This window comes from Centroberyx gerrardi, chromosome 4 (assembly GCF_048128805.1).
Source record: "Centroberyx gerrardi isolate f3 chromosome 4, fCenGer3.hap1.cur.20231027, whole genome shotgun sequence".
NCBI classification, from domain to species: domain Eukaryota; kingdom Metazoa; phylum Chordata; class Actinopteri; order Beryciformes; family Berycidae; genus Centroberyx; species Centroberyx gerrardi.
Window position 1 is genome coordinate 24904644 of NC_136000.1, and position 14584 is coordinate 24919227.

General features: G+C 41.2%; 3 protein-coding genes across 3 annotated transcripts; 1 reads left to right on the top strand and 2 right to left on the bottom strand.

Annotated features, from left to right (window-relative positions):
• Positions 1 to 326: 326 nt before the first annotated feature.
• LOC144538586 (profilin-1-like) lies at positions 327 to 4546 on the bottom strand. Its single transcript, XM_078283302.1, has 4 exons — positions 4470 to 4546; positions 3792 to 3972; positions 2939 to 3128; positions 327 to 678 (listed from the first exon to the last, which is right to left on the bottom strand). Exons 2-4 carry the CDS (start codon positions 3948 to 3950, stop codon positions 581 to 583), a joined length of 447 nt encoding a protein of 148 aa, XP_078139428.1. The 5' UTR covers positions 3951 to 3972; positions 4470 to 4546; the 3' UTR covers positions 327 to 580.
• A 3912-nt stretch (positions 4547 to 8458) lies between these two features.
• Positions 8459 to 11479, top strand: LOC139928406 (lathosterol oxidase-like). The gene is made up of 5 exons (XM_071920959.2): positions 8459 to 8668; positions 9491 to 9623; positions 9760 to 9860; positions 10507 to 10635; positions 11207 to 11479. Exons 1-5 carry the CDS (start codon positions 8459 to 8461, stop codon positions 11477 to 11479), a joined length of 846 nt encoding a protein of 281 aa, XP_071777060.1.
• Positions 11480 to 13080: 1601 nt separating this feature from the next.
• Positions 13081 to 14268, bottom strand: anapc13 (anaphase promoting complex subunit 13). Its single transcript, XM_071920958.2, has 2 exons — positions 13941 to 14268; positions 13081 to 13610 (listed from the first exon to the last, which is right to left on the bottom strand). Exons 1-2 carry the CDS (start codon positions 14037 to 14039, stop codon positions 13485 to 13487), a joined length of 225 nt encoding a protein of 74 aa, XP_071777059.1. The 5' UTR covers positions 14040 to 14268; the 3' UTR covers positions 13081 to 13484.
• Between the last annotated feature and the right edge of the window lie 316 nt (positions 14269 to 14584).

A 14584-nucleotide genomic window follows, 5' to 3' on the forward strand; every position in this document is an offset into this window, starting at 1 on the left:
TTGGTTGAAAGATTTATATTGGAGAGGAAAAAGTGGAAATCAGGGAAGCAGAGAGTGGAAGTGAGACGCCCCCTGCTGTCTCGTCTTGGCTCTATTTACTTTCTCTGTCTTTCACTACCAGTGTGTTTCTACTTTTATTCAAGTAAGAAATTGTACACTTCTGCCACCACTACACACACACACACGTACACAGTAAGTATGAATGTGGTGGTAGCTCTTTATTTTTGACATTTTTAAAACATCTTATGATGGGTTTGTCAGAACAATACAGAAATGACGTGCTTTGACAAAGGTACTGTTAAAGATAACAGCTCTTTAATGAAACAGTAACGAAACAGTAAAGGCAACAATTTTCATACACAAAAATAATCATCTAAATCTAAAGTAATTAACTTTCATCTATAATCATGAAACCATAAAAGCAAATATGGCACGATAAGCAACACATAAAACATCAATATGTCAACTTATCCCCCTAAGATGCTGTGAGAAAATGAGAAACAATGTTTTTGAAATTGGAAAGTTTCCACTCGGACAGCAGCTGCAGTCATTCTTGTTTGGTAGGGCAAAGCCTGTCGTTTTACATATTTAGATTTTTCAGGTAATCACCCACGAACATGACCCTCTTTTCCAGGTTTCCTCCATGAACGGTTGGGTTGCCTTTCGCAAAGATAAGAGCTAGATACACAGAGAAAGAGAGAGAGGGAGAGAGAGAGAGAGAGACACGGCAGACAGAGAAACAGACATAAAAGAGAGAACGAAAGCGAGAGACAGACGGTTGAAAATCATGGTAATGGTAAATCATGCTGGTAATGGTAATCTAATGGTAAAAAGCATGCTACTAAAATTGTCATCTGCTATTGGCTGATCTTTGGTGCCAGGTGATGTCACCAACTATTGTACTCTATAGAAGGTGACATCACCTGGCACCAGCCAATGGCAGATGGCAATTTCAGTAGCATGCTTTTTACAATTAGCTGTCAGGCTTTACACAGATTTGGGTTTGGTGATAAGTTACTCTTTAGCTTTGTAAAAGGCATGTGAAAATAAAAGAAGCACAATGTTTCACAAATGGCATGTAATCATCAGGGGTGGGTAGTAACGCATTACAAGTAACGCACATGAGTAAAAAAGTAGTTTTTTTTAAGGAACGAGTACTTTTAGTTCTTTTTTTTTTAAACTGTACTTCTACTCTTAACTCGAGTATATTTTTGAGCCAGTAATCTACTTTTTACTTCACTACACAACTAGTCTGCTCTAAATGTGGGGATTGAGTGTAGGGGGAGAGAGCGCGAGGAGCACCTCTACTGCAGATGCCAAGCTGCCAGCTGCCTGGAAGAAAAATAAGCACCACCTGTCTTTTGACCACGATGCGATGATGACGGAGCAAAACCCAGAACAAGAGGCAGCTTCCAACAAATGGTATCCCCAAATGAAAAATGTGAATGGAAAGAAGTTTTCATTCTCTAGTTGATTGACTGAGGTCTTGGTACAGGGAGTAATACTACAGAACAGAAAATCTGAGTTTTAATTAATTGTATTGTATTCGGTATCTACTGCATTTTGGGGCTGTAATAGGTTTGGTTACTTTCATAATGTCTGTAAATACTAGAGTTAAACAGACTTATATTCTGTTTTATAAAGGGCTAAGAAAGTGCTGTTTTTTCATTATTTTGCACTGGCCCGCACACCCTAAAAAATATTAAAATGGAAAGTAACTTGTACTTTGAGTAATTTATTAACCAGGTACTTTTTTACTTTTACTTGAGTAGGTTTCTCAAATGGTAATTTTCACTTTTACTTGAGTCATTTTTTATGGGAGTAATTGTACTTTTACTTGAGTATAGATTTTCAGTACTCTACCCACCACTGGTAATCATCTTTCTGTTTTTAACAGAAACCAGAAAATCTGGTTTTCCTAGGTTGAAATACTGAATAACATTTACTCTCGTTACTGTAATTATGTCACTTTTTTGTGTACTTGTACTTTTTTGAAAGTCAGTAGTTTCGCTGCATTTTAAATCACTTCCATTACAGAGTACAAATTTTCTTCTCCGGGTTTCTTCCCTTAACAACTTACATCTTCATCTACACCTTCAGATAACCTAAACCTTCAGATATCCACGCTTAAATGTAAACACCTCAGGAGGTTTCAAATTCTAGCCTCAAAACCATCTATTTAACCACAAAATCAACCCAATCTACACTGAGACATTGTTGGGTCCTCTTTCAAAAGTAATGCATCATTGGGGAGAGCGAGCCAGTGTTGGCACAGCATTTTCATTATGGGGTTGCCATACATTTCTCTACTTTTCTTATTAGGAAAATGACAAAAAATGTTTGTTGAAAAGTTTTTGATTTCAACCACAGATACGATTAAAAAGGTGGTTTGCTTGTACCAAATGACTGACAAACTGTAATCTCTACTACTAGCTACTGGGCAGCAGATGATGTCTGACTTACACAGTAGACTCTCCATCAATAATTACTTGTACTTATGATTTGAACAGCAAAGGTTTGTGTTCATATAATCACAACTAATGAAAGGAACAAATGTGTTAGCATTAGGGCTGGGCCATAATTCAATATTATCATTTATTGTCTTTCAGTGGAATCATATCATGATGGTGATTTCCCATTCTGCTGTCTAAATTGATGAGCACAAGCAAATTTTATTTAAAAACTGAGGTATGAAACATTTTAAGGAATATAATTTGAAAAATTCAGTTTTGACTGACATCACACCTCATCATTACCATTCAGTTCAATGGGATGAACATTAACTTGATTATGTGATTTTGCAAACGTGAGCCATATTGCGATATATATATCGATACGTCAATGCTTGCATGTGAATGTGTATTTGTATGTTTGCTCAATATGTATGTGCATATGAGTGTGTACATGTAAGTGTGTGTGTGTGTGTTGCACTTCTTACCCGTTTTGGTCTTGGCGATAAAAATGCAATAGCTTTCATTATCCAGTGGAGTTTTTAAGGTTTTCAGGTGCATGGTACCGTCTTGAATAAACCAGTCACGCACCATCGTGCACTTGACTCCGCCCACCTTCGGCCCGTTCATGAACAGAGACGCCCGGTCAGAACCTGTCAGGGTTTTCACCTCGTCGGCCTGCGTAGGAAACAACGCCACAAGCTCATGAAAATCATGGACTTTCAAAGTTAAGAGTCACACAAGTGTAAAAGGAAGCAATCACAGGGAGTACAAGTGGACCGCCAAGCCCTTTACTGTAACCTACAAGGATACAAGGATGCCACATGGATTATGTACTTTTATTCTTAACCTTTAAGTCCACTGGCTGTGCACAGTGTCCCTCTGAACTACAAACAGATCTGCAAACGTCCCTGAGGCTGTAATGGCGGTTCACTGTCTTCCCTCTCCTCCCTACCTCTTCAGTTTGTCGACATTCCAGTCATAGCCTGCCGTAACAGGCCTAAAGGTCTCAAAATAACACCCTGTCCTGTAAAGTGGTCTGACAGTGACGGATTAGCAGCATTCCAGGTAACATGGCTGCTTTCACACAGGTATTCACAGCAGATTTTTTTTGTTACCAATTAACTCTGATGGGTGTGGACTTACATAAACACCGATAGAGTTGATTTCTATGCTCTCAGAGTTAAATTAACACTGAGGATTTTGCAGGTAGGGGTTCAGCGTCGGCCTCTTTAACCACTATTCTATCCTACCGCCCCTGCCCAAACATTGTTGCCATAATGATAAAACACAAAGAATTAATTCACCCTGCATACACACTTTCAGTTATTGTTTTTTTACCGTGATTTTGCCCAGCATGCCCCGCCCGGCCCACATTCTGCCATCCAGGCCCACGATGGCCGATTCCATGAGTAGGTTACCGGCTTCTGGTTCGAAATTAGCCAGAATATCAAGGTAGGCGTACCAAGGTGTATCCTTCTCCTCTTGCTTATCTGCCATTTTTCATAGGCAGGGAGGGAAACTGTATTGGAAACAAAGGAAAGGTAACTTACCACATTGGCAGATTTGTTTTTTTTTGTTTTTTTTACTTGCTTTCAATATAGAAAATTAGAAACACAAGATAGAATGGCTTTTCAGCTTTTGCAGTGTAGGTTATATGTGAGCATTCAGACACGCCCAGAGAAAGAAGAGGTGGTGGGAGGGCAGGTATAGATAGAGACAGAGCTGAAGTAAAGCAAAATATTAAAAACAGGCACATCCTACACTATTAACAAACCCCCCAAAAAAGCCAATAATCACTCCCCGTATGTGTGAGTTCATCTGCATCACATCAGCAACTGACTTTATCCTGTGTTCAGACTTTTACTACTCTGGCAGATCATTTTGCTGGTTCCAAGAAACTTGACAGACAGAGAGAGAGAAAGAAAGAAAGAAAGAAAGAAAGAAAGAAAGAAAGAAAGAAAGAAAGAAAGAAAGAAAAAGAAAAGAGCAATAGAGAAAGAGAACATTTTGGCTTACCTGAGTGAGGTTTGTCAGGGGAGAGCGAAGGAGAGGAGAAAAGTACGAGGTGTCAAGCTTTTATACTTCTCAGTGTGTGTGCCGGAGGGGAGGAGGGTTGTCCCAAAGTCGCAAACAGACCAGATGTTTGCAAAAGGTATGCCAACCCTCAGGTCTGACCTGCTACATGCACACACAAGCGAACTGACACATATCAGCTCTCCGCTCTCCTCCCCAAGTCACACTGAGCCCAGTCGGCATCCTCCATGCACAGTCCAGGAGGGACTCCCAAAGCTGCTGCACAGAGACATACAGTATATTACTCTCACTTTGTTTCTAGTCTGAATATAGAGAGTCGTTTATACACACACACACCACTCCTGTTGCTTTGCAGGCAACTTCCACGCTCTGACCGAGCAGGAAAAACTGATAGACTGAAATGAAAGCACTGCAGGTCCATGGGCGAGGCAGGAGACAGTACAGTAAAGTACAAGACCTGAATCTAGGTTACTGTAAAAATGCATTCTATTGCAGTTAGTAGAAACTGAAATCAGTAGCGTAATCTAAGGGATTACCCAAACTCAACACACACACAAGTAGCTGTATGTAGCTGTATACAGTATTTTTTTAGTTAACATAGCAGAATATAGATTTGATTTGATTTTTTTTTTTGATTTTCAATATGTAATGCTGTTGCAAGTATTACGTTACTACCCCCCTGGGAGGGGGGTGTGTTCAGAAATTGATTGGAATTCTTCCTGCTGGTTCACGATGATGTCACCACTAAAGATTTTCTGTGAGATTTTGATATAAAAATATAAGAAAATATGTTTTTTTGTCATTTTGTTTGGCATAAATTGTTATGACAGAGTGAGCTAAAAAGGAGAAAAAGTAATCGTCACCTCACTGTGACTTTAAAGTGAATATATATATATATGACATGTCCATGGCATGTTCTAAACAAGAATAATGTCATCCAAAGTTCATCTCAGTCAAAATCGAAACTTTCACATGGCTTAGGATATATAGTATATTTTCATATACTGTATATTATTCATTATTATATTTTCTGTATGAATACTTGCCCTACATTATGGCATAGAGGATTACAACATCAAATTATGTGTATTGGTAGACCAATAATCTTGTGGTAAAATCTTTTCATAGTGATTAAAACACAAGCATTTGCATACAGAGACAAATACACACACACACACACACACACACACACACAAACACTCCCCTAGCTGTTGCCTGCAGGCAACTAGCACAGTCTGACTGAGCAGGAAAAACCAGGAGGGGACAACTTGGTTCAGCCTTGAGTGAATACAGATGAGGTGAAACATGCAGAAACAGTGAGGCTCTTAAACGATCATTTCCATAAAGCTTTTCATAGAACTGACTAGACCTCAGCCTCTCAGCAGATCTCTGTGTTCATTTTAGCAGTAAAGTTATATTTCATTTGAATCTTTTTGAATACATGCAGTTTTTGTCACATTCATTTCAGCCACACTTACTATTTCGATATTGGCCTTCTATGACTTTCCAAATAGTTTTAACAAAGGACTTAAAGGAGGCATTTTAAGGGGCTGTTCAGGTGTGTGTGTGTGTGTGTGTGTGTGTGCGTTCCCAGCTCCCTCAGGCCATTACATAGGAATGTGGTCTCAACTCATTGGGGTAGGGAAATAAGGGTAGTAGTCATTTTAAACACAGAGTCTCTCTCTCTCTCTTTCTGTGTCTCTTCCACACACATTGGTCATACGTTACGTAACAGGATTGTTGTAATCTGAATACAAACCCTGGTAACTGTAATCTGCTGCAGTCAGTGGAGGATGGGGGGGGGAGTGGGGGTGTCACTGCAAAGAGCTCCACTGAACTCTGTCCAGATGTATCAAGACTTAAGTGAAAGTTAAGAAATGCCTTGGTTTATCGATTTAGGTTGAGGGTCTCTGGCCAATCAGATATTAGAGGTAACCATGGCAACACCTATCCGTGTGTGTCTGGATGGAGATGAAAAAGCCTGAATGTTGTAAAGTTTTAAAGTTTTAAAGGCCTACTATGAGAAAAAAACAACAATTAAATGGTGCGAAAAGAGAAGCTCTATACGTCTCACTGCATACCTCCTCCTCCTAAGTCTCCACATTGTCCTCTAGTGTTTCTTGCTCGGGCATGTAAGTTGCCTGCAAGGTGTGTGTGTGTGTGTGTGTGTGTGTGTGGCAGGTCAGACCCGAGTGTTGACATACTGACTTGCTGCTGGACAGGTCTGTGGTGACCTTTTGTGTGTGCATGTGTGTTGGAATGTTTTTTTCCCCCTTATCAGTCGTACATCTCTGCAAATGTTCGGAACAACTTTAATATTTCCCTATAGTCTATTTCTGTGGAATCTTTATTTTTTGCTCGTGTGTGCAGGGTGGGGCAGGAGGGGTGGTGGGGGTTGGGTGGGAGTTTACAGCACAGACAGTTTGGGGGGCAATTTGATCCTATAGGCCAGCAGGGGTAAATGCACTGTAAAAAATGACCTGCTTGGCTTAGCAAGTGATTTTACTTTGCATTTATTTTGCACTTATTTTGCATTTTTGCATCTGTGGTACATCAAAATAGTTGAAGTCAAATTTTCATTCACACTTAAATCCTATATTGCACTGGCAGGTGATTTTCCCCATTTCAAGAAATGTATTTTCACTTGTTTCATGACAGTATGACTTGTTCTGAGATTTGAGACTTGAAACAAGCTATGAAACAAGTGAAATTTCTTGGTGTCAGCTGAATTACCCGCCAGTGCAGTGAGATGATTTCATTCAAAGCCTCTTGAGGAAAGCTCAATAGAAGCTCGATAGAAGATAAAGTCACTTGCTGAGCGTGTCACTTTTTGCTGTGCATGCACCCGTCCAGGCCTGGGATCGTATTCCTGTGTCACCCTGAAAAGCAAAGGAAGGGTTTCATTCTAAAACTCTATAGGGCCGCTCTAGGAAAAAAAAAAAAGTAATTTGAATACTTACAAATGTTATGCACATTTGTGAAAAATATTCTCTGAATGCAAGATAAATAAAATGACTATTAACACTCATATTTTAAATGGAATTGGGGGCTCTTTGTATTGAACAATTTGCCCTATATTGGCCCATATGTTTCCTCCACAAATCATATGCTGGTGGTCGCGCTCTTTGCAGCTGCAAAGGAGCTACTGGGAACACTTGATCTGGGAAGGCTCGCCCGCCTCGCTCAGCCTGTCAGTCACCTGGCTCTGGTCTCAAAGCAGGTCAGTTCATTTACTTCACTTACAGTTTACAATTGAAGCTTTAGAAGTCTGAATGCAAGGTGACCATGCTTGCAGAGCTTGGGATATTTTTTGCAGCGGGAGCACGTTCTGCAGCATGTGTACAGAGTCAAGCTTACCCTTCTGCTGCTCCTACTTGTAGAAGAAATTAACAAATTCAGTCAAATTCTTACACGTATTGCATGGAAATGATAATTACTTATGCATTGTAAGATGAGGTTGAAATGTTTAACTTTGTAAGATATGCCTTATTCAGAGCATAAATGAAAAGTACAGAGCTAGGCATAGAAAGCATATAGAATAAGGTATATAAAATATAAGTAACAGTAAATGTCTTTAGGAAAGCGGCCACACTGATATTTTCAAACTGAGAATTTTCTAGAACCGCGTCACTTGTGTTTTCTTTCTTACTTTGCTGAGAAGGGAGCTGTGCCATGAAGGGCCAGGGCCACTTTTTGTTATCAGATCCCCCAGTTCTATTCTGAAAGTATCTTCTCAGGTAGATAGACAGATAATGACTGATAGATAATGTCCACCATCTCTGCACCTTTATGATTTTGCAGTTTTGGAGAGTAGAATAAAAAATTGCATTTGTTGGCCTCAAATAGCCCATTCTACTTTATCATAATGTGTTTTGTTCCCCCCCTCCCAAACACATCCATGTCATTGTATATAAAGGGTGAGATTGGTAATTTAAGGGCTTTTCACTCTTTTGTGCTTCACAGATTCAGCCATGGATCACGTGCTGAGCGTGGCCGACTACTACATCCTCAGCCCCTATGTGTACCCGGCCTCCTGGCCCGAGGACGGGACTCTGCGGCAACTCATCAGCCTGTTGCTGGTGACCAACCTGGGAGCACAACTCATCTACCTAGGCTTCGCTGCTCTGAGCTTTTACTGCGTCTTCGACCATAAGCTCATGAAACACCCACAGTTTATTAAGGTAGGCTGTTTAATTGGCCATGGATCAGGCCTGGTATTGACGTAGTTTGGAGACCAGTAAAAGGTCAGTAGACGTCAGTGGAAGCTTGATTTAATGACATTTGCTTCAGCAAGACTGCTGATGTGGAATTACTATTTGTCTTAATCCTATTTATTTTTAAAGATAAACTCTGGTTTTCTAGCAGTACTTCTATCCTGAGAGGCAGTATGAACTCAGACCCTGGCACATAAAGATGGCAGTCTCTTGTTTTAATGTCATTCAAACACCTTGGTCACCTCTGAGCTCAATGCAAGCAGCCATCTTACTGTACCTGGTCCATTGCTAGTGGATTATCAAGAAGAATGAGAATTGGCATATCATTTTGGGGAGTGTGCCCTTTGTGATATGCGGAAGAGGATTAGGGCCATATGTAAAAAATGTATTTGGGTACAAATCAGAATTACTTTAATCTCAGAATCTTAGTATTCTTAGAATCTCAGAAATCTGACTTCACTCTCAGAATTCTGACTTTAAACTCAGAATTCTGATTTTATTCTCAGAATCTCTGAACTCAGAATTCTGAGATTAATCTCAGAACTCAAATAAAATGTTCATATGTGTCCATGTTCCTCTTCCATAGTCATTAAAGTAAGAAAATGGGTAAAATCAGGATAGATAACTCCAGGTTTACTTGTGGATCAAGATCCTAGACTGATGGTAATCTAGACTGCTTGTCGCTGTCAGCGGGACTTAACAGCAACACAGACTCTGCATAACAATCTAGTAACGACTCCAGAGCAGGTTTACACAAGTCCTAACTTTGTGTCTCCAATGTAATGACAGAACCAGGTACGAAGAGAGATCAATCTAGGAACAGTCTCCATCTTCTGGATGAGCTTCCCCACAGTGGCCTTATTCTTCGCTGAGATCAGGGGATACAGCAAACTGTACGACGACGTCAGCGAATCTGCCTTGGGTGAGAGAACAGTCGGCAACCCCGAAACCCGGGCTAGGTCATTCACTTTGAATCCAGCCTAGAATCAAGTTCTCAAATGTTGAAACAGGTTGTACCATGAGACCCATACTTGCTGTTTGTGTTGTTTGTGTTGCAGGCTGGCCCGGGGTGCTGCTGAGCATTGCTGGTTTCCTGTTCTTTACTGACATGTGTATCTACTGGATACACCGCTCCATGCATCATAAGAACATTTACAAGGTGATCTTAAGTGTGTTTCATGGCTGATTGAGATGTAGAGGGCCAGTATGACATCAAAGGCCTAGACATGCTTTGGCGAGGACAATAGTGCTGTCCACTCTGGCTCAGCTTAAGCCTGACTGACTCACACATTTTCAGTTAGTTGTCAGTTTTGAGTGTCCCCTATGGTGCCAGCAGGCCTCCTGCATGACAAATCAATGTGGAATTGCCTTACTGTGGGTTTTTAACTACACCTATTTTATTAGAGGTCACTTTGAATGTTTGAATTTCAGAACACTTACAGCAGAACTGTTTCCCACCTGGATCCTCATTACCTACCAATTGATTTACGCTTGCTTGTCTGAGTGCTTGGTTCTCCAATAGGCCAATGGAGTCCATTGGCTGTATTGGAGAGCTGCACCCAGGTAAGGAAGATGTTGAGTAATGAAGCAATTGTCCAGATTTTGGTCAGAATTGATCAGTATGATGGAAAATTATGGGAAAATAGGGCCCAGGCTGAAAATGGCAGGAGTTACGCTTTATCTTCTACTGTACTTGGGTCCGAGTTATTCAAGCTCTGAATTGTCAATTTTGCTGGAGTCCTGAGATTGAGTCGGTTTTAAATGAAACCTAGTTAATTATGGTCATTCATGTTTCTCCCCCTCAGCACTTACATAAGCAGCACCATATATTCAAGATCCCTACGCCATTCGCCAGCCATGCCTTCCACCCAGTCGACGGCTTCCTGCAGAGTCTACCCTACCACGTCTACCCTTTCCTCTTCCCACTCCACAAGGTGGCGGTCTTCACTTAACATTATATTTAGAACCAGGTCTGAGGAGTAACAATCCAGCAAATGATGAATACAACAGGTTTCAGTGGAACTGTATAACGGTGTTGTCAGGTGAAAACCTCCTCACTCCATTTTCATGTTTTTACTTGAATATAAGGATATATAAGGAAGTTCCTCTGTGGGTTGAGGAACTTTCTTGACTTTCATGGTCTTGCAAAACAGTTCCAAAAATCATTGTGCAAATTCTAAAATGTCATAGCCGTCAACCGATTTCAGTGGAACTGTATAACGCTGTTGTCAGGTGAAAACGTATCACTCCAGTTGTCATGATTTTCATGTTTTCACTTGAATCGAATGATTACGAATGAAGTTCCTCTGTGGGTTCAGGGAGTTTCACGACACTCTGGCTTGCAAAATACTTTCAAAAACCATTGTGCAACTTCAAAAATGCATGGTCATTAACCTAAAAACGAGGCTGTTCCACTAAAGTCCCATAAAACAATGATTTCTAAAAAAGTATGAGTGTGCTATCAACATGATATAAACTGTCAAATGACATTCTGACATCCTCCAGGTGGTCTACCTCGCCCTCTTCGTCTTCGTCAACATCTGGACCATTTCCATCCATGACGGGGACTACCGCCTCCCCGGCCCTCTGATCGAGGTGATCAACGGCGCTGCCCACCACGTGGACCATCACCTCTTCTTCTACTACAACTATGGTCAATACTTCACCCTCTGGGACCGTCTGGGGGGTTCATACCGACACCCCTCGGCCCTGCTGGGGAAGGGGCCACACGACCACATCCGCAAACTCACAGCAGAAGCTGCAGAGACGGACAGATGATGGATTTTTTTTTTCTGGTTGAAACTTCTGAGGAAAAGGTTTCTGGGGAAGTGCTCGCCCTGCGTCATGACGCGAGGGATAGTTGCATCAGACGCTGTGATTTGGTTACGTGGGTTTTTAAACGTTTTTTTTGGTCTTTATGTCCATGTAAGTGTTTTCAGTAGAACTACACAGAGATGTATTGCAGAAAGATGTCTGTGTACTTTTTGACAATATTTGTTCAGTAGCCCAGTTTAGTACATGTTGGTCACACTTTAAAATAGTAGACGTACTATCACATTATTGGCCATGTTACACAAGGTGATGAATTTGTCTACATACCCATCCTTGATGTGCATAAGCTAAACATATGTGTTTTTTCAGAAGTATGGTGTGATCAGAGTGCATCTTGGTAAAAGTGTTCTTTGGTTGTACTGCTTCTGTCCGTTTGTTTCTTTTACTTTTTCTGGGTACTCTCACTCTCAAAATTATTTTTCTGCCTCCCAAAAGTGATTTTTCAGGCTACTGTGCAGGCTTATCTAACAGTCTACCCAATTTTAGGCCTCTGACCCACCTATCCAACATGTATTTAATGGACCGTCTTGGGCTTTTTAGCTTGACAGCTTTGAATACCACTTTGATCCATTTTAACCTTTGTGTGTGTTGAGGTCCTAACCAAGACTTTGCAAAGTACTGCTGTTCCAAATGCAGTAGTGTTGACAGAGGCAACATATCAGATACTATTCCTTCACTACTTAAGACGAAAGGCATTATTCTAATCAAAATTACATACACTTTTTGTTTTGTGGGAGACAACTGTGAGAGAACATTTTAAGTTTTCAAGAAGAACTTTAATCTGATAGATTATACTGCCAGTCACATTGAAATCCAGGGTTCTATTCATCCAAATAACAATGTAAATCCCCACCAAAAGCTGATTTGTGATCCTAATTTTATAGTGTGTGCATTTTGTTTGGCAGTTTGTAACCCACTATGAGGCACTGTTGCTGCTGTGCTGCACTTGAATAGCTAGTGGCCTCTAGGGGAAAGCAATGACGGAGAGCAGACAGAGGGCAGGTTAGAAACACAGCCGACTCGCTTAATAGGATTTTTGCCGGACGGCTGAGCGGGCTGGCCAAGAATACTCTGTCCCTAACTGACTGACTCCCCATTGTTGGAACGTGCATGCCACAGCAGCTGTTTTAGGGCACAGGACATTGCCCAAGAGCCTGAAAATGTCGCCCTACTTCTCACTGACTTTTGACAGGGAGGAATCTTCTGGAACCTACATGAAAAGAAGCTCCAGCACCATTTATGGAGAGGAAGTCATAGCTCAAATGTTTCAGTTCCTGACAGACAATGTCCCCCCAGAGGCTGCATTCACGGTTCAGCTAAACTAGGCTTGCCTGGTCTTGTCTGAACAAGTAAAGACTACTTTTAAGTAGAACCTGGTATTTATGCAAGTAACTTCAATTTCTCATCTTCTTAACCACCTTTTCTCTCCAACCTGGTATTGTGTTTACAAATTTGACGATAATTTAACATAAATTAAACATGTAGGAAATGTGAAACTGACTTTTTTTCTTTTGCTTTGAGGGCATTGGCATTTAACACTCAATAAATTCAACATTCAAGTTTGTATTTATTGCTTATAAAATTATTTTGCTCCAACTCATGGCTCAGTAACATTCTCACCCTATGATTCAAGTTGTGCAATCTAGCACCGCATTTAGTCTCTACTTTCTTGGATCCAAAAGTAAAAAAACCTTTGCTTTAGATGATGAAGTGTTACAGAAAACAAATATAAGGATGGCCTACTGGACTAGGATTGGTGCTGTCAGCGCTACAGCTGTCTAACCAACCATACAACATACAGCAGCCAGCACCAGGACATTTGGATAAGACTTCTTCCCGTCAAGAGACTTCAGAAACCAAGAGTCAAGTTTGGTTATGCTTGTCACTGATTTGGGGGTGGGGGGGTGTCTTGGTTCCACAGGTGGCACTTCACTGATTCCAGGTCGGGCTTTTAGGTTCCAGTGTTTGGGGTGTTTTCATGCAGGCTCTGCAGGGCCAGGTCTGTCCACTTCATCTCTTGCTCTTTCACAGACTCGGTTGATCCTCCGTTGTCCTGCTCAGCCTCGGGCAGCTCGCTCTGAAAGAGGACAGGACAAGACAACATGAGACAGAGGAGCTGGGCTGGGGTCACATCCATCTCAATTCATCCTGTTTAATAACAGGGATGGGATGAGGACAAAAAAGAAAACATTTGAGAACAAAAGTGAAGCTCCATTAAAAATAAACAGGAATGCTGTCAATTATCAGGGCACAAGTGAAATCTCATATACGAGGAGAAATGTGGTGTTAGGTGAGAGCTGAATTAGGCTTTGTGAACCACCTCGTCGTTTCTTGCACTCCCGACTGTAAACTCAACCTGTGTCTTGCTAACGCTAACGTTAAACTGGATGGCATATCCAACATTTACCAGAGGAATGGTGACATCTTCATAAGGCAGCCGGTCTTCCCTCCAGGCGTCATCAGTGAGATCCAGGACTCTCCCATCCCGCTGAAATTCACTGTCCATCCTCTTTTCAGGGAAATAACAAGCTAACGCTTGCCCACTCAACCCTGTTCCTGTAGCTAGCCTCAAGCTAACTGCATCAGTTCGAGCAGTGTTGCAGAAGGTAGATGGAGCCAGTCAACTCACACGTTTGCTGTCTTTTCTAATGCACTATTTAGCTTACAAAGTGATAAGAAAATAGCAGCAACAACAAAAAGGTAGCCTAGGTTTCTGCACAGTAGACGTGCTGCCTAGGAAGTGAAGATGCAGGAGTCGCGGTAATTGTGCGTAGGCAGCTGGCGCATTCTAAGGGAGTGATGTATGTGCAAATGCTGCCTTCAAGTGCTGCGGGACATGAACGACTCAAGTCCTACTGATTCATTTATGCTATTACCAACAGACAATTCAGATTCATGTATACTTAAAACTGTAGCCTACACCAAAGTCAAGTGAATTGTGAATAACCCCTTTGTCAGAAAATAAACTTAACACTTGCAAATGTCAGCTTAAGAAAAATGAACACAGTCCAGTCTGAGATACAGTAATTATCTTGGTTTTTAGGGGAAATA

What these genes read in the sequence shown, in the direction of transcription:
- anapc13 (XM_071920958.2), bottom strand. Translation starts at nt 14,039, where the DNA reads ATGGACAGTGAATTTCAGCGGGATGGGAGAGTCCTGGATCTCACTGAT. An exon ending in AAGATGTCACCATTCCTCTG is followed by an intron (nt 13,611 to 13,940) that starts GTAAATGTTGGA and finishes GTCCTCTTTCAG; the next exon opens with AGCGAGCTGCCCGAGGCTGA.
- LOC139928406 (XM_071920959.2), top strand. Translation starts at nt 8,459, where the DNA reads ATGGATCACGTGCTGAGCGTGGCCGACTACTACATCCTCAGCCCCTAT. An exon ending in CGTCAGCGAATCTGCCTTGG is followed by an intron (nt 9,624 to 9,759) that starts GTGAGAGAACAG and finishes TTTGTGTTGCAG; the next exon opens with GCTGGCCCGGGGTGCTGCTG. An exon ending in TCCTCTTCCCACTCCACAAG is followed by an intron (nt 10,636 to 11,206) that starts GTGGCGGTCTTC and finishes GACATCCTCCAG; the next exon opens with GTGGTCTACCTCGCCCTCTT.
- LOC144538586 (XM_078283302.1), bottom strand. Translation starts at nt 3,950, where the DNA reads ATGGCAGATAAGCAAGAGGAGAAGGATACACCTTGGTACGCCTACCTT. An exon ending in GCATGCTGGGCAAAATCACG is followed by an intron (nt 3,129 to 3,791) that starts GTAAAAAAACAA and finishes TTTCCTACGCAG; the next exon opens with GCCGACGAGGTGAAAACCCT. An exon ending in TATCGCCAAGACCAAAACGG is followed by an intron (nt 679 to 2,938) that starts GTAAGAAGTGCA and finishes CTGTGTATCTAG; the next exon opens with CTCTTATCTTTGCGAAAGGC.